Source organism: Podarcis liolepis (assembly GCF_965112155.1).
Source record: "Podarcis liolepis genome assembly, chromosome: Z".
Lineage (NCBI taxonomy): Eukaryota > Metazoa > Chordata > Lepidosauria > Squamata > Lacertidae > Podarcis > Podarcis liolepis.
In genome coordinates, this window is record NC_139570.1 from 20,941,220 (window position 1) to 20,967,554 (window position 26,335).

The window sequence follows — 26,335 nt, forward strand, 5'->3', positions numbered from 1 at the left end:
GAGCTTCAAATGATTTTAGTTGTACTTTTTGTCTGCTTTCAATATCACTGTTCCAGCTCTCAGTGAACTACTGCAGATTCAATGAACGGGCAATATTGGTTCACTCAACAGAATTTAAGAGGAGGCAAGAGTGAATATGAACACAATTTTAAAAATCACACACTAACAATTAAATGAAAAAAGTCTTAACCACCATCTTTTTCTGTAAATGAGAGTTCTGTTTTTGCACCCTTAATCAATTACAATTTTTTTTAAAAAAAATCTGACACTTACTGTGATTGTGATTTACAATAAATCCTCAAAAACAGTGATCAGGATGTCAACAATTAAAATTTGAACTAAACGATGAGTAAGCAAAACAAATATCTAGCCTGAGCAAGGAATGCAAACTTTTTCAAGAAGCTTGGAGTGCAAGAGATGCATTTTATTGTATGCTCATTACAATGAGTAACACATTTTGAAATAATAGTCCCACATAACAGTGACAATCTTATTTTACATCGTGTACATCATTTTTTACAGCCACATAAAACACAAGGTTTCCCAAAGTTAACTTTCTGAAGTTTAGAAATATAAAAAAAATTTATTCTCAAGGAACTGATTCTCATCTGGTGCAAAAACAAAGTATGAACATTATCTGAAACACAAAGCCACAATATAGTAGCATGAAGTAAAGTTACAATTTATTATGTGAACAGCTGTGTGCAAACATAAAGCAACTTAAAAAAAAAGTTTTAAAAAAGTACACATTATATGCATAACATTTATGAACAGTTTTTAATTATTAAATAGCCCTAGACCAGCTTGTTATATTAAGCGCCATTTTGATTTGCAGCATGCTAACACAAAGCATTGTTTAAAGGGATGCATATTTCAAATGTATACACTGTAAACTGAAGATCCACCTCCAAACTCTAGCGGCAGCATATTGTTCTGGTTAAATACTGCATATATAACTTTCTTACAGATTGAAAATGCATGTTTATAGTATGGTATATGTTTTGTATGAATTGATTAAAAGGTGCAATTTTCATTTCTATATGGAAAGATTTTTAATTTGCAAGGAAGGACCACAGTAGTCCACCCTTCCCAGGAACACTGCCCCCTAAGATTCCCTAGGCATTTCCAACTAATGTAATCTTGATACTCTTTTTGGAAAAAAGAAAACAGTAAAGTAGCAAGAAAAACAGTGCCAAATCATAGCACCAACAGCCGCAGCCATCAATTTTTTATTCTTTTTTTAAAAATATTATAATAATTAGATTGGCCAAAAGGTAATTTTTTTTATATGTGCCATACTGAACATTCAACTGCAAAGGGAAATTATATACACACACATCTTCAATCCTAGTACTGAACAACACCTTTTGAGCTCAAAAACAATGCTGTATTTTTAACACCATATCCTGCGATAACATAGGTCAGCAGCTCTGGGAAAAAAAAGTTTAAATATTGCTCATTGAACCTAAATAAAGGAAGGAAACTATGTTTCCTGGCGAAATGTGTGTTTGCTTTAACAACAAAAAAGACAAGATCTCAAAATCTAACCAATTCTTGTTTCCCAGCACAGTTAAAAAATGTAATGACAAAGCAACTGACTTCTACCTGCATATTGTAGACTTGCCATAGCAAACATTTCAAAAAACTCCCACCCCCAGTTTTCATTAAGGATATAAATGGCGTTATTGATAAAGGGCTAAGATAACGGTCTTAGTATTTTCTTTAGCTTAATTATATATAACACTTTAAACAGAAGACATTCAAGGTCTCTTTCCGCAGCTTTTCAAACATTCATCTCTGCATTTTATAGTGTTCTTTAGGTTTTGATGAGCAACAATCATAGGGCTATGAGATCCCCTGTCAACCCTAATACTTTTAAAGACTTGTAATACAAAGAATGTAAAGTTATGATTTAATATCAAGCTTTGAAACCAGGAGAAACAGTTCATGAGAGTTTTCTTCCCCAATTAAGCAGATCACAGTTTCTAAACCGTTTTCTTCTACAGCTTATATATTACATTAGGGCCTCTTTGTGATGCCTCATTATATGCTGATTTTTCTCTGATGGCCTACGGAATCCCTTTTTGCAGTACTCACACCTGTGCGGATAGTCTTTTGTGTGTATTGATATGACATGCCGCTTGAAGCCTGATGCATCTGTAGTGCTATACTCACAATACTGGCATTGATAGACTTTCCTTCCACTGTGGGTCTTCATGTGCTTCTTCAGTTCGGTTTGTTGCCTAAATCCTCTCTTGCATCTTTTGCATTTGAAAGGCAGGTCCTTAGTGTGAACTGAGAGAATATGCCCACTAAGTACAAAAGGATCTGAAGTCTTAAAGTCACAGTGCCTGCACTGATGTACCTTTTTACCTTTATGCGTTTCACTGTGCTTCTTGAGCTCCGATGGACGGTGGAAACCTTTTTCACACACCTCGCATTTGTGAGGAAAGTCCTTTGTGTGAACAGATATTATGTGCCGTTTCAGGTCACTTGAGTTGGTGCTCTTGTGGTCACAATGTGGGCACTGATGAGTCTTATGCCCTTGAAACAACTCTGTGTGCTGCTGGAGTTCTTTCTCATCTGTGAATGCCTGCGGACAATGTTCACATTTAAAGGGCAGGTCAGTACCATGCTTGGTTTTGATGTGTGTCTTCAAATTGGACTGATCAGCACAACGGAAGACACAATGCTGGCACTGGTAAGGCTTCTCCCCTGTGTGGGTCCTCATATGCTTTTTGAGCTCAGAAGGATGGCGGAATCCTTTCCCACACTCAACACAAACATGAGGGAAGTTCTTGCTGTGAACTGCAAGCAGATGTCTATTAAGCAGTCCTTGCTCTGCTGTCTCATAGTCACAATATTTGCACTTGTGCAATTTAGGTTCCTTGTCCCTTAAGATCAGTTTATTTGAACTCAGTGGGCTTGCTTCTCTGTATCGCCTGGTGTACTCTGTGAATTCATGCGTTTTGTCAACTTTGTTGATGAGCTTATGGCTTTCCAAATGATTATGAAAGCTTACTTTCTTGTTAGTTGTAAAATCACAGTCTGTGCATTGGTATTTCTTCTTAATCATGTGATCTGGGTGGTTTTTCATATGCCTTTTCAAGAATCCCCTGGATTTAAATTTTTTCCCACATATGTGACAAGGATAGACGGTTAAGGGTTGTCCATCAGGACCTATTATAACAGCTGTTTTAAACAAACAGAAAATATTATGAAATAAATTGTAACAAGAAAAAGAATGATTCTGACATCAATGAAGCAGAACACAGTATCATTTTTAAAAAACACCAATCATGTAATGTTTTGAATAAAGAACAGAGCAATCCAAAAGTGGGAGAGTGAGAACTAAAGGCAGATTAATTGCTTTCTCCTATGACCAACTAAGTTCTTGCCAGCAGGGGAGAAAGTATTGGGCCCCAACATTTTGCCTTCTTAATGTTCCTTTCCTATGCTAGGATTTATTTATTTTTAAGTTTCCCTCCCACTGATTTCAATAGGCTATCAGTGAAATGGGAGTGGGTTGAATTCTGTGGATCCAGTCTCAGCACATTTGTGGAACATTCTTTTTGCCATTTTCAAAATCTGTGCTTCCGCAGTCTCAAAGAGGAGGCATACAAAGTTGGATCGCCCTCTTCTAGGGTCAACCTCTCTCCCATTCACTAAATCTTAAGAATCCTATTACGACTAGAATTTGTATTTATGGCTTATAATTCTTACAGTCTTTTCACTTTCTATTATTCAACCATATTTTCAATTCTTCATAATTTTGTCAACATATGCTGAAATTTACTGCTGATAACAATTAAACAAATATTCACTTCTGAGGATTCACCAAGAGGCACTGAAATTTAACACTTTTACAAAAGAGACTGAGGAATGAAAGACAGTTCTTGTGTCCAAAGCTGAAGCTAAGAACTTCAAACTTAGCAAGCTTCTAGCTGGATAAGCTCAAAACACTTGTCATCAATAGTTGGGCTAACAAGTATGGAGATTAAGTCCTAAAACAATACTGGAAAAACAACAACTTTACATGGATGGCTTTCAAAGACAACTGACCACCTCAACCAAAATTCCAAAGTCAGGGTAGTACAATATTCCAAAGTGAAAAAGTGTGGTGCTAGAAGGATGATGGTTAAGTCTATTTCCCTGTATCAGTTTTTGTTTGAAAATTGCGTGGGACATTTTTACCAACACATTAAGTTGGCTGGAACAAAAAAACTTCCTAATAAGGCATATTCTATGCACCCTGGTGTTTAGAAGCACACACAAACATCTCTAAGGTTTGGGTATTTATATGTATTCCTGGATAGTTTTCTGTTTGACATTTTTACTCCAGTATTTTACACTGGCTGGGGTAAAGAAGTACTTCTATTGAAAAATTCAGTTGATTTCCTTGGAATTTTTATGCGGAGACTTTTTATTTTTGTTTTCAGAAAGAAAACTGTAAATGTAAGGGGCTGAATTACCGAAACATTGATTTCTGCTGTGCAAATGACTATGTCCCATAATGACTACACTGTAGTCTAATATTGTGTAAATTCTACAATGAAAAATGCACTGAGTGGTGGTTCTTTGCCCTTGCTGATTTTTTAAAAAATAAATCTTTGTGCTGGCTGTGCACAAGCTGACAGTGCAACACAACAAAGAATAATCTCTTATAAATTACCTTTTAGAAATTTCCAATCCACATGCCTCCTACTATGTTAATATAACAAGAACTTAGCTACTGCAGAAATACTACATGAACTTGTAGTATAAGAAAGTCAGGAAATACTCTTCTGACTATGCAGCTAATAAGATAAGAGAAAACTGGATGAAATCGTAAGGTATCTTTTCCCCAAAAAGAAAAACTCCTAATGCTGTAAGAATACGGAATCAACTACACTTTTATCTTCTAATTTAAGAATGCTAAAAGCTACAGATAGGTAGGTAAAAGCTAGCCAAGGAAGTCGTTTTACCTGTTTGCCACTGCCTTGCTTCCCCTCTCCTCCTTTTCTTGGCTTTCTGTTTAAGCAGTCTGTTTGTGCTAATGCTATCACAGATTTGCAGGAATTGTGTTGCATTAACATTTTTGTTTTCTAATCTTGCATCCAAGTTGGTTCCTGATGTGAAAGACCAGATACGCATCACAATGTGGCAAGAGGCTCCCTTATAAGAGCTTATTTTGAACACTGAAGCTGTTTAGAGAAAGGACCATCTGTTGCAATTGTGTTTGCACTGAGATTGGGACAATGGGATTCTGCTTCATCATAAGATGCTAGAAACACACACTGGATAATAGCTACATATATTTTTTAATACAACACACAGAAAGCAATGATTTGCTTTTGTTTCTATTCATCTTACACAAGCTGCTCTGAAGCTAAGTCTGTGAAGAACAGGGGGAAATACTTTGAATTAATAAATGAAAAAAATGTCAGCCAACATCATTCTCACATTCAGGCTGTGATCATATGCACGTTACTAGGAGTAACTCTCAATGAACTCAGTGGGATTTATTTCTGAGTAGACATACTTAAGGTAACATATTGAAAAGAACTCCTATAATAAAAGATTCACCGGATCCAGCATTGGGGATAGAGCAGAAAGGCACAAAAATTGCTCCAGCATAGCTTCTTCTTGCTTCCTTTAGCATTTTAATGGAGTATTTCATCCAAAAATGAAACAGAGGTAGCTGCTTGTAAGAGCTGGTGCCAAGTTTAAAAGGAAAGAGGGTTTGTTTTGGGAATGTCACAGCAGGGCTATTGACAGCCCTACGCAAGGAGATGGTTAATATCATAATTGTGTTTTTGTTTACATTGAATTATCTGCTGTATTAATATTAATGTGCCAATTCTTATATAGTTGCTGATGAAGCCTAAATGTAGTTCACAACATCTTTGCAATACTAGACATATGAGCAATTCTTCATCTACTGACCTGTTGTTTGACAGTCTTCATACCTCCGGGGAAGTCTTCTATCATCTCCTAGGGGAACAGGTAGTTCATTGAAACAGTTCACACATTCCAACTGCATGATGATTTCAAAGCAGTCCAACACAGAAAACAACTAAGCTAATCATTTCTATTTCCAAGTTACTTTTTTACCAACCCCCCCCCCCCCAATATCACACTAACTTTCACTTTAGATACATGATTTGCTGTCAGTTGCTTCAAAAATAAAACTTACTAATAGTCACTGCTTTCCAGACATTCATCTTTTTTATGCCATAAATGTAGTGTCTACATTATTATTTTTCATTACACACAAAAATAAGTAGTAACTAGCCTTTAAATGTTTGTATAAAGCTATTCTACAAAATAACATTTGCACATTAGTTCACAGCATTAACAGAAGCACCATACAGCTTGTTAGCACTGAGCCTCTGATTTGTCAGAATCATATGAAGCAGCCTTACACGGAGTGTGACCATTAGTCTTTCCTAGTTTTGTCAACTTTGACAGTAACTTTGACAGTAACTTTCTAGGGTTATCTTCTAAGATAATAATAAAATAAAATAATAATAAAATTATCTTCTAAAAAGATAATTGTCTTTTTTGGCATCTTCTACTTGAGATCCCTTTTTAAAAGAGATGCTGTGGATTTAACCTGAGACCTTCTACAAGCAAAGCATATTCTCTACCACTGAGCTACCGTCCCTTCCCATAGGAACATAAGTATGTGCACACATTGCTGCACACCAGCAGTTGTTTGGCTAACCAGGACCTTCAAGCTACAGGCTAACCCTCCGTATTCCCTTTGCTACAATTTTTTATTCCAGTGCAAAGATTCAGACAAGTGTATATATATATAAGAGGGAACTAAACAGAATGAGGAAAGTTAAAAGGAAGTTTAAAAATTATGCTCTTGCTCAGCCAGTTGTGAGGACATGGGACAGGATGGAAGACATAACAGCAGTCTATATTGCAGCAGACTTGGGCTGCTTAAAAGGGAAAATGTTGGCACTTTAAAAAACCAAAAGGGCAAAATATAAGAGCTTTTCTATTCTGGAGACCATACCACAATTCTGACTACCAGAATTAAATTGTTGTCTGCCATGGAAAGTGTGTTAACAGTATTTGTGGACCTCTGCTTTGCACAGTGGTCAGATAGCATATGACTTCTGTCACATTTGTAACACCATCTGAATTTGCCATCTAGTGAGGAGTTTTTTTAAAAAAATGAAATATATATTTGTGTTTTGGGGATCTGGGTTTCAAATGCTTCTCTAATTTCATTAGGTGAATTCAGCCATTTTTGTAACATTTTCTGGAAAAAGAGAATGGGTAGCACAGGGGTAAACCTCAGAGGCCTAGGAGCAGCACTTTGAAGTCTAAGTGTAGATGGGCTGACAATTTCCTATAATTACAAACAGAATATGCAGACATGTGCATGAAAATGGGTTCTTTGAGCAAGTGTTTGAAGTTCCCTTACTATTATTAAATATTAAAACTTAAGACTTATTTTTGAAAGCTTCATTTCAATTGCCACATGAACTGCTAAAGGCAGAAAGAACTCTGGAGAGTCTTTAAAACGAATCCATGGTCCTCTGTACAATACGTTTTATTATGCTTTTATGTCCACTAAATGTTAAAATTATTATTTGGGCAGAGATGGGTTAGTGCAATTAGAAAGGAGAGAAGGGACTCTCATGAAGTCATAATCTAGCATCCTACCATAAGCAGCAGCCCATGCAACAGGAACAAAAGTTTTATTCACACCAGTGTCTTCAAGCTGTGCTTCAGGCAGCGATGTTGCTTCTTCTTCACCAACAATAACCTCCATGTAAACTTCATCAGCTATTTCAGCACAACCTATATTTAGTTTTAAAAGGTATAGAAATTAATGACACTGTATATGCCATTTTCCAACTTTGCTCAATTAATTCGTATTTGATTTAGTAGTTATCTCCTAAACCAGAAGCTACCAATCTATTTGTGAAAATCCAAAATCAGAACACCAGATTCATGAAATTGCCATCAAGAGTTTTCCCTCCATGTTCAAGACTACAACCTGATACATATCTCATAGGAAAGAAGCCCACTTAACTTGGTAGGGGTTGTTTCTCAGCAGGAGCAGACAAGCGGGGAGGGGCACACCTACATAGCTGACTTCCTGTTAGTGGGGTCAATGTGCATACCAGGAAAAAGCTCTGATGGGGAGGTTGGTGCAGTACAGGCTGCACCTAGTTCTAAATAAAAATGCTGAGGATTGCATTTCAAAGAAAACTGTCCATCTATGTATCGGATCACAAGTCCATGATGTGCAATATAGTGCAAACAACAGCACACATGACAAGGTTTGCAATGACCTCTCATTTGCAATTGATTGAATTTCAGCTTGTTTGTGGACTGGTGCACGTAACTTAGGCGGGGTGTGTGTGTTAGGATCTCGATCCTCATTTTAAGTATAAAATAATCATATAACAATATAGGGATAAAATCCCTTCATGTTCACAGTGGTTGTGGGGGGGGGGGGAGAGAAATGACAAGATTACTTTCTTAGCAACAAAAAAATATAATTCTTACCAATATCTTCATCCTCTTGAGAGGAATCTTTAACAGCCATATAAACCATCTTCTCTCGCTGTACTCTGCCGACGCTGCCTTGCTCTAAAACTCCAGCTACAGAATGCCCATTATGAAAGTCACTCTCTGTTACAATTTCTGTTCCACCTTGAAGAGAATAAGTAATTTTTATTTGATAACGTTTTGATAGGAACAGTTAAATGTTTCTTTTCTTTTCTGTGTGCTTGATGAAATAACAAGACAACTGTCATTGGGGGGAAAGACAGCACGGTGGGGCAGCATTTTAATTTCCATTTAGCATGACAAATTGTCATGGGTTGGACATATGGGAGAAAGGAACAAACTCAGAGGAGTCCTTACAAGGGCATGGGGAAAGGGGTTGGTTCTGGAAGTTGAGTGAGATAGCCAAGGCAGAAGCTGGAGGTGATTCAAGCTGTATGTAATCTATGGGCAGAGTTTTAATGGTTTTGTTTCGGTATCTTAGTTATTTTAGATTCCCTTAGGAAAGACAATGGAAGGAATTTAATTGGAAACCACTACAAAGAAGTATTTGTTTTACACAATGTAAGAAACTGGATTTTGTAAACACTACAAACTAGCAACATCAGAAGTTGTGATACTTACCTATTTCCACATCATCCTCAGCTTCAGCTTTAAATATGTAAACTTTAATGACTTCAGAACCAAAACCATCATCTTTAGATACATCATCATGTGAAACCTCAGTGCTGATTTTTAAAGGTGTGTTTCCAATATGGTCTAGCTTTTCCCCAACATCATCCACTATAAAAAACAAACAACAATAAAAACCAGTTAGAAGGAAGCAAGAAGTAAGTATTAGCAATGTTGCTCAATTGTTCTTAGCTCATTTATGCAAAACACAACATGATTCGCAATATAAAGCTGGCATGCAGACCAATCACCTTATTTTGCCTGTTTTGTGAATATTTCACATATGAATAGATTGGTTTTATTTTTAATAAGTTTTAATAAATTTCACCACCAATAATTACAAGAACACTGTTGAAACGTGTCTGTTGCATTATAGTGCCCGATTAAGCAACAGAATTGTTTTTGTATTGCTGTCCCTTTCTCCATGAATATATATATATATATATATATATATATATATATATATATATATATGCTTTCGTAGATTTTCACGGGTACAGGAATGCAGGTTTTGGTGTCTTCGGGTGTCTTCCCGTGTAAGAGTTGGGGTGTCTAGGCGACGTTTCGACGAGGTCTCACTCGTCATCTTCAGGCTGGTGCTTTCGGCTTCTTGTTACTGGAACAGAGCAGGATCTCAGTGTTTGAGTTCCTATAAATACTGTTGAGGGGGTGTGGTGTATAGCCTCCAACGTTCACCACACCCCCTCAACAGTATTTATAGGAACTCAAACACTGAGATCCTGCTCTGTTCCAGTAACAAGAAGCCGAAAGCACCAGCCTGAAGATGACGAGTGAGACCTCGTCGAAACGTCGCCTAGACACCCCAACTCTTACACGGGAAGACACCCGAAGACACCAAAACCTGCATATATATATATATATATATATATATATATATATATATATATATAATTAACAGGTGGGCTTGTCCAATTTTAAAAAGGAAATTAACACAGTATATATTTTCTTTGCTTTGCAAGATTTTCAAAATATCAAACAAATCCAAGATGTGGCTTGCTTTCCAGACTATAGCGTTCTGAAAGATGACAGAGTGACAGAACAACAGTATAAAATGTTAGCGAGTCACCCTGTAAGGGTGATGTAAGACTCCGGGAGAGACGTAACACTTCAGATTTATAAATCACAACAGGATAGCATTATCACTCCAATATACCCCTTCCCAACAGGCATTATTAAACTTATGCCAAACTAACCTTAACCACGGTTGGCCTAATGAGGGTTCTTTCTTAACTAGAGTATGATAAACAATTCTAGATATTGATCAGTATGAGTTGTATTCAACGAAGTCCTACTCAGAATAGACCCACTAAAATTATGTATGTTAACTTCAGTGGGTCTACCCTGAGTAAGATTGGTGTTGAATGCCACATTTTATCTTGTTTAACTATGCTTCAGGCCAGTGCCAATGCGTATCCTAACCTGAGTTAGACCTACAGTGCAAGCGCAGGAAGAAGAATGAAAGAAAGCATGTGATATGGCCCTGCTTCTCATCTCTTAATCATGATTTAAGAGATTTGGATTACTTCTATACTGAGCTTAATTCTGAACTCATAAACAACATACCAATTATTCCCTTTCAATACCATGAGCAGTATCATCAAGTCAAAGTGCTTTAAACTAACAAAATTCAGTATAATTTCCTTTGCTGGAACTTGGAATTAAATGCCCAATATGACACCTCTCTGCAATTGGTCAGCAATAGGCAAATAGGGTCATTTTCACATAATATATATTTACATGTACTAATGATATGTAACAGTTGAATTTAACAGTGCAAATTTGTGTGTGCTCATATTGCCTGTGCTGGATGTCATTTAATGATACCTGCTAAACAGCAGCAGCATTTGGTGTCATTGATGAAAGTGGTATTTCAGAAATCGGTGAATGAATCGGAACACTGCTGAAGCTACTGAAAACAGAACTAAATAAAAATAAAAAAGCTAAGCACTATTTTTGTTTTTAAATTTATCAGTAATGCTATGGTGAATCATTTTTTAAAAAAAACTTCAACTGAACAGTTTTTTTAAATGGGTGCTTGGTTTTTGGGGTTGTTGTTTTTTGCAAAATGGGCATTATCCATCCCTCCTTATGCAACCTGCTTGTGAGAGAGGGCATCTCTGTGGCATAGAGTAGCCTTCCCCGACCTTTGGTCCTCAGATTTTGGAATGCAATCTCTGTAATCCCCAGCCAGCATGACCAATGGTTGGGGATGATGAGGACTGCAGCCTAACATCTGGACTCAATGCTGAGAAGTTTGGCAAGCATAATGGGAGCCTTTGCTGATCAGAGTAAATAGTGTGCATGCTGAAAACTTGGGGGACTGCATTATTGGGAGATCTCCTCCTATATGTGCAGGAAGGGAGGATCGTGCCACCAGCACAAAAAAAGAGTTGTTCTTTCAAAAATATGGTTAATAAATAACTCCTTAACTTAATGGAGAACCTAATCCCAGATCGGAACAATGAACATTTTATTCTTCTATAATAGTCCCTTGCTTTTAAAATGCAAAGTATTTATTATTCTTTTTAAAATTACATGGATCAGTATAATCAGTATACCTATGTCACAGTGGGATTTTAAAAAGGCAATATTCTCTATAGAGGATATTGGTGATAAAAAGTAATGTGTAAACGCTTGTGGCTAGAAAGCCTAAGAATTTCAGACTATTCATTAACAGTGAAGCGATAATTCAGCAATCAGAAGATGTGTACTCAAATGTCAAAACTAAAAGATGGCAAGCATGCATAAAATGTGACGTTTTTGAAGATAACATTAGTGCCTTGCCTATTGTTTTTTTCTTCTGTTTCCTTCTTTCAAGGTTCTGGTTGAAAAACCCCGTTTGATGGAGAACAGCCCAGTTCTGCAAATTCTCATGCACTGGTTTAATTTTAGTCATGAAACATAATTCTCGGAGAACAAGTGTAAGGCAATAAGAACATAAATGTAAATCATAAGACAAAGAATGCCATAAAAAAATCAAAGTTCCTGAGATGCTAAATGCATAGGAATAGGCAAAAACAAAATGACAATGCTTAATCTCTAGCTGAGAAAAAAAGTGAAGAAAAATGGGCAGGCACATTTTTGTGAAATGAACCAGTCTAGTTGCTCCTACCTGTTGGTGTTCTTAGCCAATGAGTGAAGTCAGAGCTGTGACTGATGAGTTGCTTGGATACTAGGCAACATAACATTTCACCCTGCACTTTAGTATTTTTCTTACTTCTGTCTTATTTGCTAGTCCTTGGATCCACATAACTGCTGTTCTAACTGTTTTGTTTTGCTGCCTGCCAGCCACACAGAGCAACATGCAGGTAGCCACTTGAACTGCTTAAAAACTGGGAGTAGAAGAAGCAACTCCCCAATAACTGCCTGTGGGCCATATGGAACAACTTTTTGAAAATGTGAGGAAAAAAATTATGGGAATCCTGCTGATGCCGCACTGTCTGTTTAGTTTGCCTGCTGGAACATGCAGCGGAAAGCTGCTTGAGAGGCCTCCACTGAATACAGGAGTGGGTGTGGATATGGTAACCCTTTTCTTGTTTCTGCTGCATGCCCTACAACATGGATTGTCCCAAAGTTGTGAGGTGGACTCATTGCAGAGGTGTCATAACAACAATAAATTAATTCTAGCTATTCCCAAATTGTGGAAGCAGTAATGCTGAGTCATTATTTTAATCATCACATTTTTCCTGATTGTTTCCAAGTTGTTGTTGGGGGTGCATTTTAGAGGCATCATTATCATCACGAACTTTTACTCCTGTGTGGTGCCTAGCAAGGATTGCTCCCAATATGTTTTCGGAAGGGAGTGTTCAGTACAAAGGCCAGAAACATTACTATTATCATCTCCTCATACAGCCCTAATTTTGGGGGGGGGGGAATTCTAAATCTAATGTTTAGTTCAATGTTCAATGCCTACTGTGGTGAGTTTTATATTCATTTTGTTATTTGCCTTGTCTATCTATTTTTTCTATTCAATGCAGATAGAAAGAAAAGAAAAGAAAAGAAAAGAAAAGAAAAGAAAAGAAAAGAAAAGAAAAGAAAAGAAAAGAAAAGGCTTGCCAGCTAGCATCATGCCTTTATTTGTGGCTATGTATGTATATGGCTGGCTATAGTAATTTAAAATTATTTCAGGATTCAGTTATATTTTATTTTCCAGTTCTAATCTATAGCAGCACACTAGCAACAAACATAACATCCAAGACTTAACAGCGTTTGGAAAAGTAGAAAGCATTTCAAAACTTATTTGCTAACAAATTAACACAAAAGAATAGCTTTTCCTCCATTTTTGAACCATGTTCTATTCCTGTCTGGTTTCTTTTTCTGCTCTTTTGGAAGTGCCAGCCATTTTCTGAGTGGTGCCCTTAGCACCTTCTCAAAATTCCAAATGTTCCTTCAGGCCAAAATGTTGGAAACCAGTGGTTTGCATGTCATCCAAACCAGAGAGGTGAAGGTATCTCCTCTTTATCCACCAAGGTTGTTTTACAGGTGTGTATTGTAGTTAAAGAGGAGAGATCTTTTTTTTTTAAAAGAAAAAAGAAAAACTTTTATTGGTTTTCAGAAAAGGAAATACTCCCCAAAAGTAAAATACAAAATATAACAATACAACCAAAAAAAGAGGTAATTAGCATGTTGTATGACTTTCATATTATTATTTTAAAAAATTCTATACCACCCTTCATTCGAGGATCACATATGACAAAGGTGCTAACAAGGAGACTTTAACCACAATCCCGGGGTCTGATGACATACTAAATGAAACACTGGCTTAGATACCACTCTATGCTGAAAGGACCGAGGAGAAGCAAAGGAGGTACAAGTTCCTCTCTTGAAACAAGCAGGTTTGCACAGTCCTAGCAAGCCATAATATGGTGAATGAGGTTGCTGAATTCCTAAAAAATAATAATTCTCCTCTGTAAATTTCAGTACATGACTTATGCATGAGATGAGATTAGGCATTAAGTCACTGAGTTGATGATAAGAACTGAAGTATTCCAGTGGTCAAGTGTAATTATATTCCTCACCATTTCTTGCCCTTTTATCCTATATAAATGTATTCTATCAAATAGTAACTATATGGGGTGGGGGTGGGGGGGGGAAGCCAGGAAAAATGTTCTTATCACAAAAATAGTACCTTCAGGTAAAACATTAGTACCAGCATTATTGTAACACATAAAAAACCACATAACTTACCTCTCTTTCTCTCCCAAACACTTCTGTTTAAAATTGTTAAGTCTTGCCTGAAAGGCAGCAGCATTACAACAGGCAATATAATAATGAAGTAGTATCTTGAAATGATCATCCATGGTTCAAAGGTGTGTACCACACAAGAAATTAACACCTGCTTAACAAAGTTCTTTAAACATAATAAAGTTTGCATCCAGTCACAAAATGTCTGCAATGTAGGATATTTTAATTAAATATAGTAATTTCTGCTTTTAGAATGTCTAGTGTTGCAGACAAAACACTCTTCCCTGTTCAGGTGGTTCAAGCAGTAGGGAGTACAGTGGTACCTTGGTTTAAGAACAGTCCTGTTTAAGAACGATTTGGTTTACGAACTCAGCAAAACCGGTAGTATCCCGGTTAGCAAACTTTACCTCGGTCTAAGAACGGAATCCAAACAGTGGAAGGGCACCAGCGGCGGGAGGCCTCATTAGGGAAAGCGCGCCTCAGTTTAAGAATGGTTTTGGTTTAAGAACAGACTTCCAGAACAGATTATGTTCGTAAACCAAGGTACCACTGTACTAACATTTCTTTCCCACACATGCTGCCTTAAAAATGTGGAACAGTGACATGGATTTAGTCGGATGCAAACAGAGGAGACATTTAGGATACAGTCCTACACACACTTACTGGAAAGTAAGCCTGACTAAACTCAGACAGGATTACTTCTAAGTAGATATTACATTGTTAAACTTTACTGAAAACAGCTGCTTGAAAAGAAAGCTTTTCAGCTGGAATCACAGGAAGTCAGGAAATAACATACTGTTTCTGAAGTAGTTATCAACGTTCTGTGTTATATTTATTTATTTATTTATTTATTTATTTAAGGTGTTTATATATTGCTTTTTGGGTAGACCTCACAAGTGGTTACAAAAGATTATTTTATCACACTGTTGTTTTTCCATTTTTTAAAGCCCTCGTTACAGAGACATGTTAGGTGCTTAAAATATTGGAAACAAGGGGTCAAATAAAAATGTCGCAAATGTGCTCACATTTTTCAACTCTTGCAAGGTATTTTAAGGGATGCTACCATATTTTGTGTGTGTGTGTGTAATACTTCAGACACTATAGAAATGTACTGTATCGATCAACCATAGCTTGACATCTAAGTTAATTACTTATGTCAATTCCATTCAATATGCATCCTTTGGATTCTTCCTTCAACCCATGCTTCTTTCTCAACAAAATATACCTAGGTGTAACAAGATTTGCACAGACATCATCAGAATTATATAGATATGAATTAAATGAAGAAATTTCAGTTTCATGCATTAATAATCCCACAATTCTCCTCACCAAAATTTTCATTTTAAAGTAATAGCTGCAGGACTATTACTTTCTGGTCTGGTCCACATAGTAAACCCATTAGTGGAAGAAACTGAATAAATTCTGTAAATTCCAATTATATTATATTGTTGCTCTCAGCACAAATAATTGTGAAGGGATTGTTTGCAAGAGAAATTCTGCAGAAAAGCCTGTTTACCAAAGAAGAAAAAGGGTAATATTTGCCGTCTCTAACTTACCTTTTCAGCCGTTTCCAGATGTGAGATGTTCAGATTCACAGTAGATTGCCAGCTCTCAATTCATATGATGTCTCAGCATACACTATGTTGGTGATGTCACACCAAGCACAGAAGTCCATGAGACGTAGTTTTACAGTTGTGCTTTTATTAAGTAAGTTTAAATTTGCTTTACCTAGGTTCTATCTCAATAGAGGAATGTATTCTTAATTTTAGCAAACTATGCAGCACCATATTGCAGGACTAGGTAACTTTTGGCCAGCATACGAGATGTGGCTTAGCCACCCATATTATGGCTCAAAGAATAATTTCTGAACATGTGGTCTACAGCATGACCCACAATGTGAATCTAAACATTGCTTGTAAGAAACTCCACTACCATTCCAGATTGCCGTGATGACATTACTGGTGGTGGAATCCTTGCTAAGGGAAGTGGCGTGACACCACGAAAAAGTTGTCAACCTACTACACAGTAGGAAGCAATAAGAGTAAGATTGGACCCTGTTATTACTAGGTTTTTTTTTTGTTTTTATGATACTTTTTGTTTTTACTGTTTTCATGTCTGCATTTTTGTATACCACTTAGAGACTTTCAATTTTAAGTGGTTTAGAAATTGTTTTAAATAAAATAACAGATTTTTGAAAGAAACTGGTGGTGGAATATTATGTTACCCCTAAAGAACAGCTGCAGTGGGTAGCATAGGATTACCAGTACTGTGCATGCAGGGCTATCATATGGATCAAGAGCTAGCAATCCACTGTGGGTGTTTGAACATCACAAACATAAAAAACGAAAACAAAGAGATATTTCATTATTTGTGTGGGGGTTTTTTTAGCTTACACAGACTGATGTCTTCCTTGTAACAGTTGTCATACCATGTTAGTTTCCCGCAGCAAAATCAACAAAGGAGTCTTGGTGGCACCTTAAGGGCAACACAAACATCTTTCTAGCTCAGAAAACCCTGCATGCATCTGATGAAGTGGGTCATAATCCACAGAAGCTCATGTCATGGTAATTTTGTAAGTCTTTAAAGATGCCACAAGTCTGTTGTTCTTACTATCCGATCTTCAATTCATGTACCTTGGAAGTCGAACGGAATCTGTTCCGGAAGTCCGTTTGACTACCAAAACTTTCGCAAACCAAAGCATGGCTTCCGATTGGCTGCAGGAAGCTCCTGTAGCCAATCAGAAGCTGCGGAAGCCCCGTCAGACGTTCAGGTTCCAAAGAATGTTCGCAAACTGGAACACCCACTTCCAGGTTTACGGCATTTGGGAGCCAAAACGTTAGACTTGCAAGGCGTTCGGGATCCAAGGTACAATTGTATTGCCACTAATTCCCATAACTGCCCATTATAAAATTAGTTTTTTTCGTTTTGTTTTTTAAATTAACCTTTAAAAATGTCTACTCATTTAACATTGAAGTATTCCATTTGGAAATGTGTTCTAAAGAATTCAAAGAATTGAAGTGTTGTATGTGCACTGCTATGGAAGTTTTTTGTTTTGTTTTTGAAGATTCTTTCATAAGAATTGTCAAGTCCTCCCAGCCATGGTTCCAAGAATATATATATATTAGAATGTTGTACTGTTCCCATAAACCTCTTTAACTGTGAAAACAAAATCTCGCTGTGAGCTGTATTCTATCCAATCGTGTTCTTCTGCTGCTAGAAGGCTTTTTGATCTGAGAGGTTTCTGTTAGCAGAAAGGGAAGGTAGAATTTATTTTTTCAAATTCTCTTTCCTCTGCAACTCCTCCAAAATCTGCTCAAGAGAGCTGGTGAACCCTTTGGAAGTGAAGTAGGAAGTGTGAATAATTGCAGGAGAAAGGGGAATTTGCAGAAATTTCCATTTTGGCTCACGGAAGCCTCTTCTTGATCCAACAGTATTCTTTAAGCAGAGGGGTACAACTGGATAAAGATTTATGCACACTAGCCACCTACCGCTACTAACTAGAAACCATTTTTAAGCAGTATTGAGTATTTTACGGTTGTAATGCTATTTCTTCCAAAATTTTATTGGGAAAATTATATTCAAACTAACAACCAATTATACTTCATAACCTCTCATCACTGGATCACTTCTAGTCTGAACAGACTCAAATGTCATATAAACCTTAACTTACAAGATATCATTAAGTAGTCTTCAGATGTGCTCTTGCCATCATCATCATCTTCAGTCTTTATAGTAACTGTAGAACCAGGAACAGTGCCAGCTGCCTGAATCACAGTTTCTGTATCTGAATTGGTTACAAGAACCTCTTCTGAAACCATTGTGGGAGAATCTGCTCCTGACACAGAATCTTGTACCACATGTTCCAAATGACCATCAGGGCCCGTAACAAGATCAGCCACAAAAACCTGATCAGGAACTCTAACAGTTTCTGTAATTAGATCTGAAGTCAAAACATGATCACTGGTATCTAGTGCTTCTTCAATAGCTACATCAGCCTCCAATACAGATTCAGGAACTATCACGCCTTCTGTGACAACATCGGTTTCGGTTATGATATCAGGTCCTTGGACAACTTCAGCCGCTAAGCCATGATCAAGAGTTATTCCATCATCTGTGACAACATCGGAAACGAGTACAGCTTCAGGAACTGACACAACAATATGATCTCCATCAATGTGAGCAGTACCAGCCATTCCAGCCACTATGAAACAAATGTAAATGAGATAAAGTATTAATAGTTATATTGCTGTAGAACAATACTATGCATCTAAGAAATACATAGAATGAATGCAGTCAGACAAACTACTCTCCTACCTTTCATTACATTTAATTTTAGTTTAAGGAGGGCATATTAAGAGAGTGTTCTGTTGTTGAGCTATCCTCCCCATAGGTAGGATAGGTGACAGTAGCTCATGTGAAGTCTGGTCTTCTGAAGGGAAGGGGAGGTTTTGCTGGAAATATTTGATAACCATATTCAGAAAAAATGGTGACATTCAATAATGTCCGCTTGCTTGTGCAACAAAACTCCACTACCACAATGAAGTTTTTGGTTTCTATTCTCCAGCCCCCAAGATCTGCTCCAAAGAGTCATCCAACCCTCTGGATCATATTTTGGGTGCACATGAAGACCACAGGGTGAGGAGACAAAAGAGAAATCCCACTACAGGAGCAGGCACCCTCTTGTGCTATCCTAGATATCACCCAATGCTTAAGGAATTCAGTTAAGTTGTTCAATTATATCATTATGCATATAATGTTCAACTTTGGCAAGTATTTGTGCTATAGTACAACACACCTACTAGAGATTAAAAATCAGTACATTCAAAGAACTTACTTCTGAGTATACATGCTTAGGTTGTTATAGAGCAATTCTATACACAAGAAGCTGGTGTAAAGCAAGCCAGTATAAGTTAACCCTATGTAAAGTTACACCAGATTCAAATGCTATTCAGGAGCACAGTTACTGCCCTAAGTCTGGCAGAGAGAAAACAAGCCTTACAATTTTTGTTTTTATTTTTTTGAGATATAGTACCTTTTTTGCTAGCTTGACTTATGCCAAATCACATGACTGAGCTGAACAGGTTACGATCCAGCCTAAGTCTCTCTAATTCTGCACACACCATGTTACTTTTACAAGACTTATGCCAGCTTAAGATCCACTGGGCTCAAGTGAGTCAGTTGAGTTACAGCTGAGCTGCGACGGGGGAGATAAACTGGTGTGCAATGAATGAGAGAGTTAAACCAGCATAACCTAGCTGTGCTGGAATCTCCTGGATGAGCTGAAGATTTGATGGATCCTAACCCACCCATCTTGACAGATCTAGTTACAGAATTGCTTCCCTAGTATATGGAATAAAAGGTAAAGGTAAAGGTACCCCTGCCCATACGGGCCAGTCTTGACAGACTCTAGGGTTGTGCGCTCATCTCACTCTATAGGCCGGGAGCCAGCGCTGTCCGCAGACACTTCCGGATCACGTGGCCAGCGTGACAAGCTGCATCTGGCGAGCCAGCGCAGCACACGGAACACCGTTTACCTTCCCGCTGGTAAGCGGTCCCTATTTATCTACTTGCACCTGGGGGTGCTTTCGAACTGCTAGGTTGGCAGGCGCTGGGACCGAACGACGGGAGCGCACCCCGCCGCGGGGATTCAAACCGCCGACCATGTGATCGGCAAGTCCTAGGCGCTGAGGTTTTACCCACAGCGCCACCCGCGCCCCCTAGTATATGGAATACAACTAATTAAAAAATAATTTTAACTCTCTACTGCCATCTAATATTGCAGATTCCATTATTTCAAACTTAAATACAAGAATATTATAAACAATTGTGTATACTGCAGTCCATACACATTCCCCATGCCTCTGATCTACTAAGGAAGCAAGCCAGCAATACTGCTACGCAGAAGAGGTAGTCAAAAGTGTCAGCCACCCACTGTGGTACAGCGACTCTCAGGCTCCTCTCCTACTATCTATGCCATGTTTTGCACCCATGCCATTCATTATTCATTCATAATATACAGCAGGTGATTAGTAAACAGTCAAGTTAAAAATAAAAGTTTGTTGTTGTTTTACCAAAATCCTGCATAATCATAGTGTGAGGCATTTTGGACTCCTGTGTCTGCAACCCAAGACTTCCACCACCTGGATCCATAATCTTCTATCCTCACGAACTGAGAAAAGAAAGTGAATAGAAATTACTACTTGTAGTAACATAACTATCTTAGAATGTGTTTCATACAGAATTCAGTGCACACATATTTAGCAAGTGCATGTGTGCATCTTCTTCTTACTAGACTTTACACCAAGAGCAAATATCAGCATGGCTCCCCAGCCTCTCCTGGTAGGGCAGGGGAGATAAAATAATGAATGCATATATTTTGTGCTTTGACAGCTAAGGATTTTTGTTGCAGTTTTTGCACATTTATAGAGTGTGAAATAGTAAAGAGTCATGCAACAGGTGTGTAAGGCCACTGGGACAAGGCTGCAGCAATAATATTACCACCACATAACAAAGACCATTTCAGGTTCTCTGTCCATAAACATACCTGCACAATAACAGCTGCCAGAATCCTATACGTGCACAATTGGAAGAAAAAGTCCCAGCCAAAGAGGAATGGGTTGCAAACCTAAAGGACTATGCAGAACCGGTGAAGTTGAGAATGAGAGACCAAAGTGACCAATTTTTTATTGAAGAATGGAAACCCTTTTCACAGTATTTTAGAAAAAAACTATACTCAAATAAAATTACGGACAGGATTTGAACTATGAGCAGTGGATTGAGAATGACAATAAATGTAACAAAGGAAACATGTATTAGATATAGTTTGACATATAATACAACAGAATATGGGTGGTAATAAAAACACCACAGAGGTAAGGGTGGGAAGTCACCTTGTTCGTTTTGCAAGAGAAACATATCTTGAATTTGAAGTTAATGTGTTTAAGTTTTTAAAATTGAATAAAATGTATTATTACATAAAAAAGGAATGTGTAGCACCTCACACAGGTATGAATCAACGCATGGTATATCCCTCAGCATTGTTAACACTTGTGCCTATGTTCACCAGAATCCCATCTGCTCAGACTGTGCCTGAATGAGACAAACTGGAATCTTCTTGATTGCCCTACCCTTCCTTTCTAATCATCCTTTAGTCATGGTGGGCCAGTGTGAGGAAAAAGGATGGCGCCTAGATGGTCCAGTCAACAGGGCTCTCCTCTTACATTTTACTAACCATGCTCTAACCTTGTGGAGCAGAAAGTAGCAACCTGCCTTAGGCTGAATAATTAAGGCTTCCATTCGTTGCCCACATCCCAAGGAGTAACTTGGGGGAATGGAAAATATCACCTAAGTTATTTCAGGGGCTTATGACATATTTATTTATACCTTAACCTTCTGACCATGGCACACAAAAGATAATTTCCCCTTATCTTCCAACAATGCATGTTTACAGGTAAAATTAACTGAGCAGGGCCTGAATAGCCTTGTTCAGTGCTGTATGAAAAGGAGTGCCACCTCGGAGGAGTACCCAATCTAGCAGATCAGGACAAGTGTTCCCTCTGTGTGAAAAAGCAAATGTGTTGCTTCATTTTTATATGTGAGAAGAGCGTATGACAGTGACAGGAGACCCACCAAAAGTCATATTCACAAGGCTCAGAAAAACCTGGAGCTAGCCCTGGTTCAATGGGGGCTTGCTCCTAAGAAATGTCCACAGCAAGGGTAGGCACATTTTTCAGTTAAAGGGCCACATCTGGGTACTGAAATTGCAGGGTGGGCAATAAATAGCACTGCAAGCATTCCACTCATGAGGGATCCATCTTTTTGCAAGGCATATAGAGTCCGTCCTGGGCAAGACCACATCCCTGTCAACAGCAGTAACTCTGAGTCACTCAGCTGTTAGGCAGCAAATGTTTGCAGGTAGTTGCTTTTTTTAAGTGGCTGCTGCAGCTGCAATTGTCTCGCCCGCCAGTCTCCCAACCAGCACAGCAGATGAGCTAAGCAGGACCAAGTCAACAGAGCTGCCAATTAGGCACTAATAATAATAATAATAATAATAATAATAATAATAATAATTTATTACTTATACCCCACCCATCTGGTGGGGTTTCCCCAGCCTTTCTGGGCGGCTTCCAATAAGAGATAAAAAATACATTAAAACATCAGTCGTTAAAAACAGGGCTCCCTTCAGATGTCTTCTAAACATCAGATGGTTGTTTATTTCTTTTTAAATTGTGGAATTACAGGTGCTAATAAAGAAACGCCTAAATTTTGTACAATTATTTTGTACAACCAGGCATTTTGTACAATTAAATACAAATGGAAATGTCCAGGACAAACGTATATGGAAAAGGACTTGACCTACCGAATGAAGACTGTGGATGCAAAATTATACTTCCCCAGGTAAAAATAAACTATGCTTGCTTGCAGTAAGAAATCTAGGTCTACAGCCCTACTGAATGTCAGCTACACTTACTTCTCACAGCAAAAAAAATATGTTGCAGCGGAACACAAGATCAGATGTTTTTAATCATACGCATCCGATGAAGTAGACTCTAGGCCATTGAAGTTTATAGCATAAATCTGCAGCATCTTAAGGAAGTCAAAAGATTGGGTTGGGATTTTTTCTGAATCATTTCCCAGTAAACCCGAACAGGCTAAGCTCTGCAAAACTAAAGCACACGGGCGAGTGAGTTCCAACTGAACTTAAAAGTAAACATGCAGAGGAGATCGGACTGCTTATGAGAATCAAAAACACATGCTCGAGACCAAGGCGCGTTGCTTTGCTACCTAAATTTATATGCTTCATTTCTATAAGGCTTCTAGCTTGCTATTCATCAGCGCGCAACAGACAGCTGGGGAAATGCGCGTGCATGGGACGGAGACGCGCATACTATATACAAACACACACAAAAACACACACACACAACCCTCCTCTTCCTCTCGCTTCCAATCAGCGCCCGTGATGAGCAAACAATAAAGCGGCGCTTTGGAGCCCGAGTCGGGCAAAAGGGGGTGGGGTTGTACCCATCCTTCCCCGGGGCGGTGTTGCGCGGCCGAGGGAGGGCAGGGAGCCAGCGGTGCCTAGCGCGGGGCCCGAGAGGAAGCACGGCAGTGAGGGGGCCCGTCGGCTGTGGGAGACAAAAGACTCTCTCGGGGAAGGCGGCTTCCACCAGGGACAGCTCCCCTAGCAGGAGTTGCGAGGTGGGAAAGCAACGCTTTCCCCGAATCGCCGGGCCTCGTCTTCACCGGACTGCCGCCGCTTCCTTCTCCCCCCCCCTTTCTGTCGTGCTTCTACGTCCCGCGGCACTACGAGGCGCAAGAGGGAGGACGGTTTGTCTGATTGCTACAGCCGCTGGGTGCCAGTTAGCGGGCGGGCAGGCGGGCATGTGTGTGTGTGTGTACGCGCGTGTTTTAAAGAGCTTCTGTAAGGTGGAGGGAGACGAGGGCCTCTGCCGAGATGCGCTTCTCTGCTGCAACGGGCGCCATTTTATTTTCCGCCATTTTCTGGCCGCCTTCGGGCCCGGCCACAGCCCCGGCCGAGCAGTATGCGGAGGGGGAGAAGCCCGAGCGCTCGCTCGCGGCCGCCTGGCTGTGAGGCGCGAGCCGGTTCATACGCTTCGTATTTTTGCTTCGTTCGGTTTTTTAAATAAAAAAAGGCGGTTGTTTAGATGAGCGGCCCTGTAGGCCTCGGGGCGCGGCCTGCTCCGGGGCCTATGCGGCCTAGCGCCTCCTCCCCCGCCGCCTCCCCGTTTTTTAAAAAATAAAATCGAATTTCTGCTCAATTCCCTTGTCGCGGCTGAGCGCACATCCCCTTCCCCGCTTCCCCCCACACCGCCGCCGCTCTCCTCCTCACCTTCGCTTGGCGGGCTCGGGCCCGAGCGGGTGGGGAGTGCAGGCCCGAGGACCCGGCCGCCTCGGCTGTCGCTTTTCGGGGCCTGGCATTCAGGGTCCGCCAGGTCCGAGGCCTGCACCAATCACAGGCTAGGGCTAGGAAACGGCAGGCGGGCGGGAGCGCGCGCGGCCTGCTCACTCGCAAACTCACTCCCCCCTCCCTTTCTCTCTTCACCCTCGGCCCCCCCCCCAACGCAACCACCAGCAGTCTCGCGACCAGCTGGAACACACGTCACCCAGGCGCAAGCATCAACCGCGCGCACTTGCGCGCCCCCCTCATCTTATTTAACCCCCCCATCTCTCTCATCTTCTGAGACCCCGCCGCCGGTGTCCAGAGCATGCGTAGCAAAAGCGAATGAGGCTTTCTATATGCCAGTACTTTCCTTGCCATTAGTTGTCGCGCGCGGGGGGGGGGGAGGGGGGAGCCCAAGCAAAACAAAAGCCAGTCGAGAGGCGCCCTGGATTGACTGCAGTGACTGGGGAGGGGGGAGGATCGCGGCCACCGAAGATGCGCGAGCGCTCGGTGGTCCGTCGCTTCACGCCATCGCTGACCAGAAAGGGGAGGTGATGTGGTCTTGACGATACCCCAGAAAAATAAATGATGGAAAATAACCGACCTGATTTTTTGGGTTGGGGGGTGGGTGGGTACGGCAGGAGTTCTGACCTCGAAACCCGCCCCAGTCAAAAAAAAAAACACGGGAACTTAACAGGTCATTTCAGCACCGTTACAATAAACGATAACTGAGTTTGGTACCTCAAAACGCGTCGAATGGTTATTTCAAAGAGGCAATAAAAGACATGGCAGGTGTCCCCCTCCCCACAAAAACACACACAACTGAGTTTCTCTACCGTTCGCTTTTTCTCATGTACAAGTCGTGATTCTTGCTCCCCCAACTCGTTTTTAAACGTCGCCGCGGTTGTATCTGGCCAGCCCTTTAAGGAATCTTTTGTCCCCTCAGCGGTTGGCAAAGGGGTCGCGGCTGCCATCCTAACCAAGGGCTACTTTGGAGTAAGCCTTGTGGAACCCAGTGGGCTTGCTTTTTAAGTCGGCAAGCCTTCGGATCGCACCCCAAGCCTCGCTGAATATTCAGCTGGGCTTCGGACGCATAAGATGGCGCTGTTGCTCTCCTTTACTGGAGAGTTTCCCATTTGAAAATAGGAAACAGCTAATCACCCTGAACCCAGAGTATTTTAGGCTATAATCCTCGACACACTAATTACGTTCACTGAGATCAAATAATAAAGTTGGGAGGAACCCCCGGTCATCTAGTCCAACCCCTGCTATGCAGGAATTTCAAGAAAGCTACTGTGATAGATCACCATCCAAACTCTGCTTATAAACCTCCAATAAAGGAGACTCATACCAACTTCTGAAAGCTTTTGCCATCATAAAGTTCTTCCTAATGTTTAATCAAGAGTCCATTGGACAGGAGCAGGGGAAAACAAAGCTTGCGCCATCTTCCATGTGAAAGCCCTTTAGACATTTGAGGATGGCTATTGTATGTCCTCTCAGTCTCAACTTATCCAGGCTAAACATTTCCAATTCAACCATTCCTCAAAAGGTTTGGTTTCCAGGTTTGGTTTCCAGACCCTTGATCATCCACCCCTGCATATATTCCAGCTTGTCAGTATCCTTAAATTGCAGCACACAGAACTAAACACAGAAGACCAAGACACAATAGAGCAGTACCAGTGCTATTTTTCTAGAAGGTTCCATGAACTACCTGGATGAAGGGATGCTCATCAAACTTGCTGATGACTTCAAAATGGGATGAGCATCCCTTCAACTCCTTCATCCAAGTAGCTCTATAAAGACGTTGAACAAGACAGAACCCTGTACCCCACTTGTTTGGGCTATTAATATCCATTTCAACACATAGCAAATGCTGTATTGTTTTTAACACTTGACTGGAAGCCGCCCAGAGTGGCTGGGGAAACTCAGCCAGATGGGCGGGGTATAAATAATAAATTATTATTATTATTATAGCAAATATATTCTCTTCCACTCTTCCATTTTATTGACAACAGATTTGAATTCAAGTGTGAATGGATCGTG

General features: G+C 39.8%; 1 protein-coding gene across 9 annotated transcripts; it reads right to left on the reverse strand.

The window, feature by feature from the left end:
• Nucleotides 1–403: 403 nt before the first annotated feature.
• ZNF711 (zinc finger protein 711) lies at nucleotides 404–25,403 on the reverse strand. 9 transcript variants are annotated; one of them, XM_083484662.1, is made up of 9 exons: nucleotides 25,129–25,403; nucleotides 20,463–20,560; nucleotides 18,062–18,592; nucleotides 9,139–9,297; nucleotides 8,515–8,661; nucleotides 7,663–7,800; nucleotides 5,926–5,973; nucleotides 4,965–5,108; nucleotides 404–3,192 (listed from the first exon to the last, which is right to left on the reverse strand). In XM_083484662.1, the coding sequence occupies exons 2-9, from the start codon at nucleotides 20,539–20,541 to the stop codon at nucleotides 2,015–2,017; spliced, it is 2,424 nt and encodes an 807-aa protein (XP_083340788.1). In that variant the 5' UTR covers nucleotides 20,542–20,560; nucleotides 25,129–25,403; the 3' UTR covers nucleotides 404–2,014. The 9 variants fall into 9 exon arrangements, with proteins under 9 accessions (XP_083340788.1, XP_083340792.1, XP_083340791.1 ...); XM_083484666.1 differs by lacking the exon at nucleotides 25,129–25,403 and adding an exon at nucleotides 24,242–25,079 and having other exon boundaries at nucleotides 5,926–5,970; nucleotides 7,708–7,800; XM_083484665.1 differs by lacking the exon at nucleotides 25,129–25,403 and adding an exon at nucleotides 24,242–25,079 and having other exon boundaries at nucleotides 7,708–7,800.
• Nucleotides 25,404–26,335: the final 932 nt, after the last annotated feature.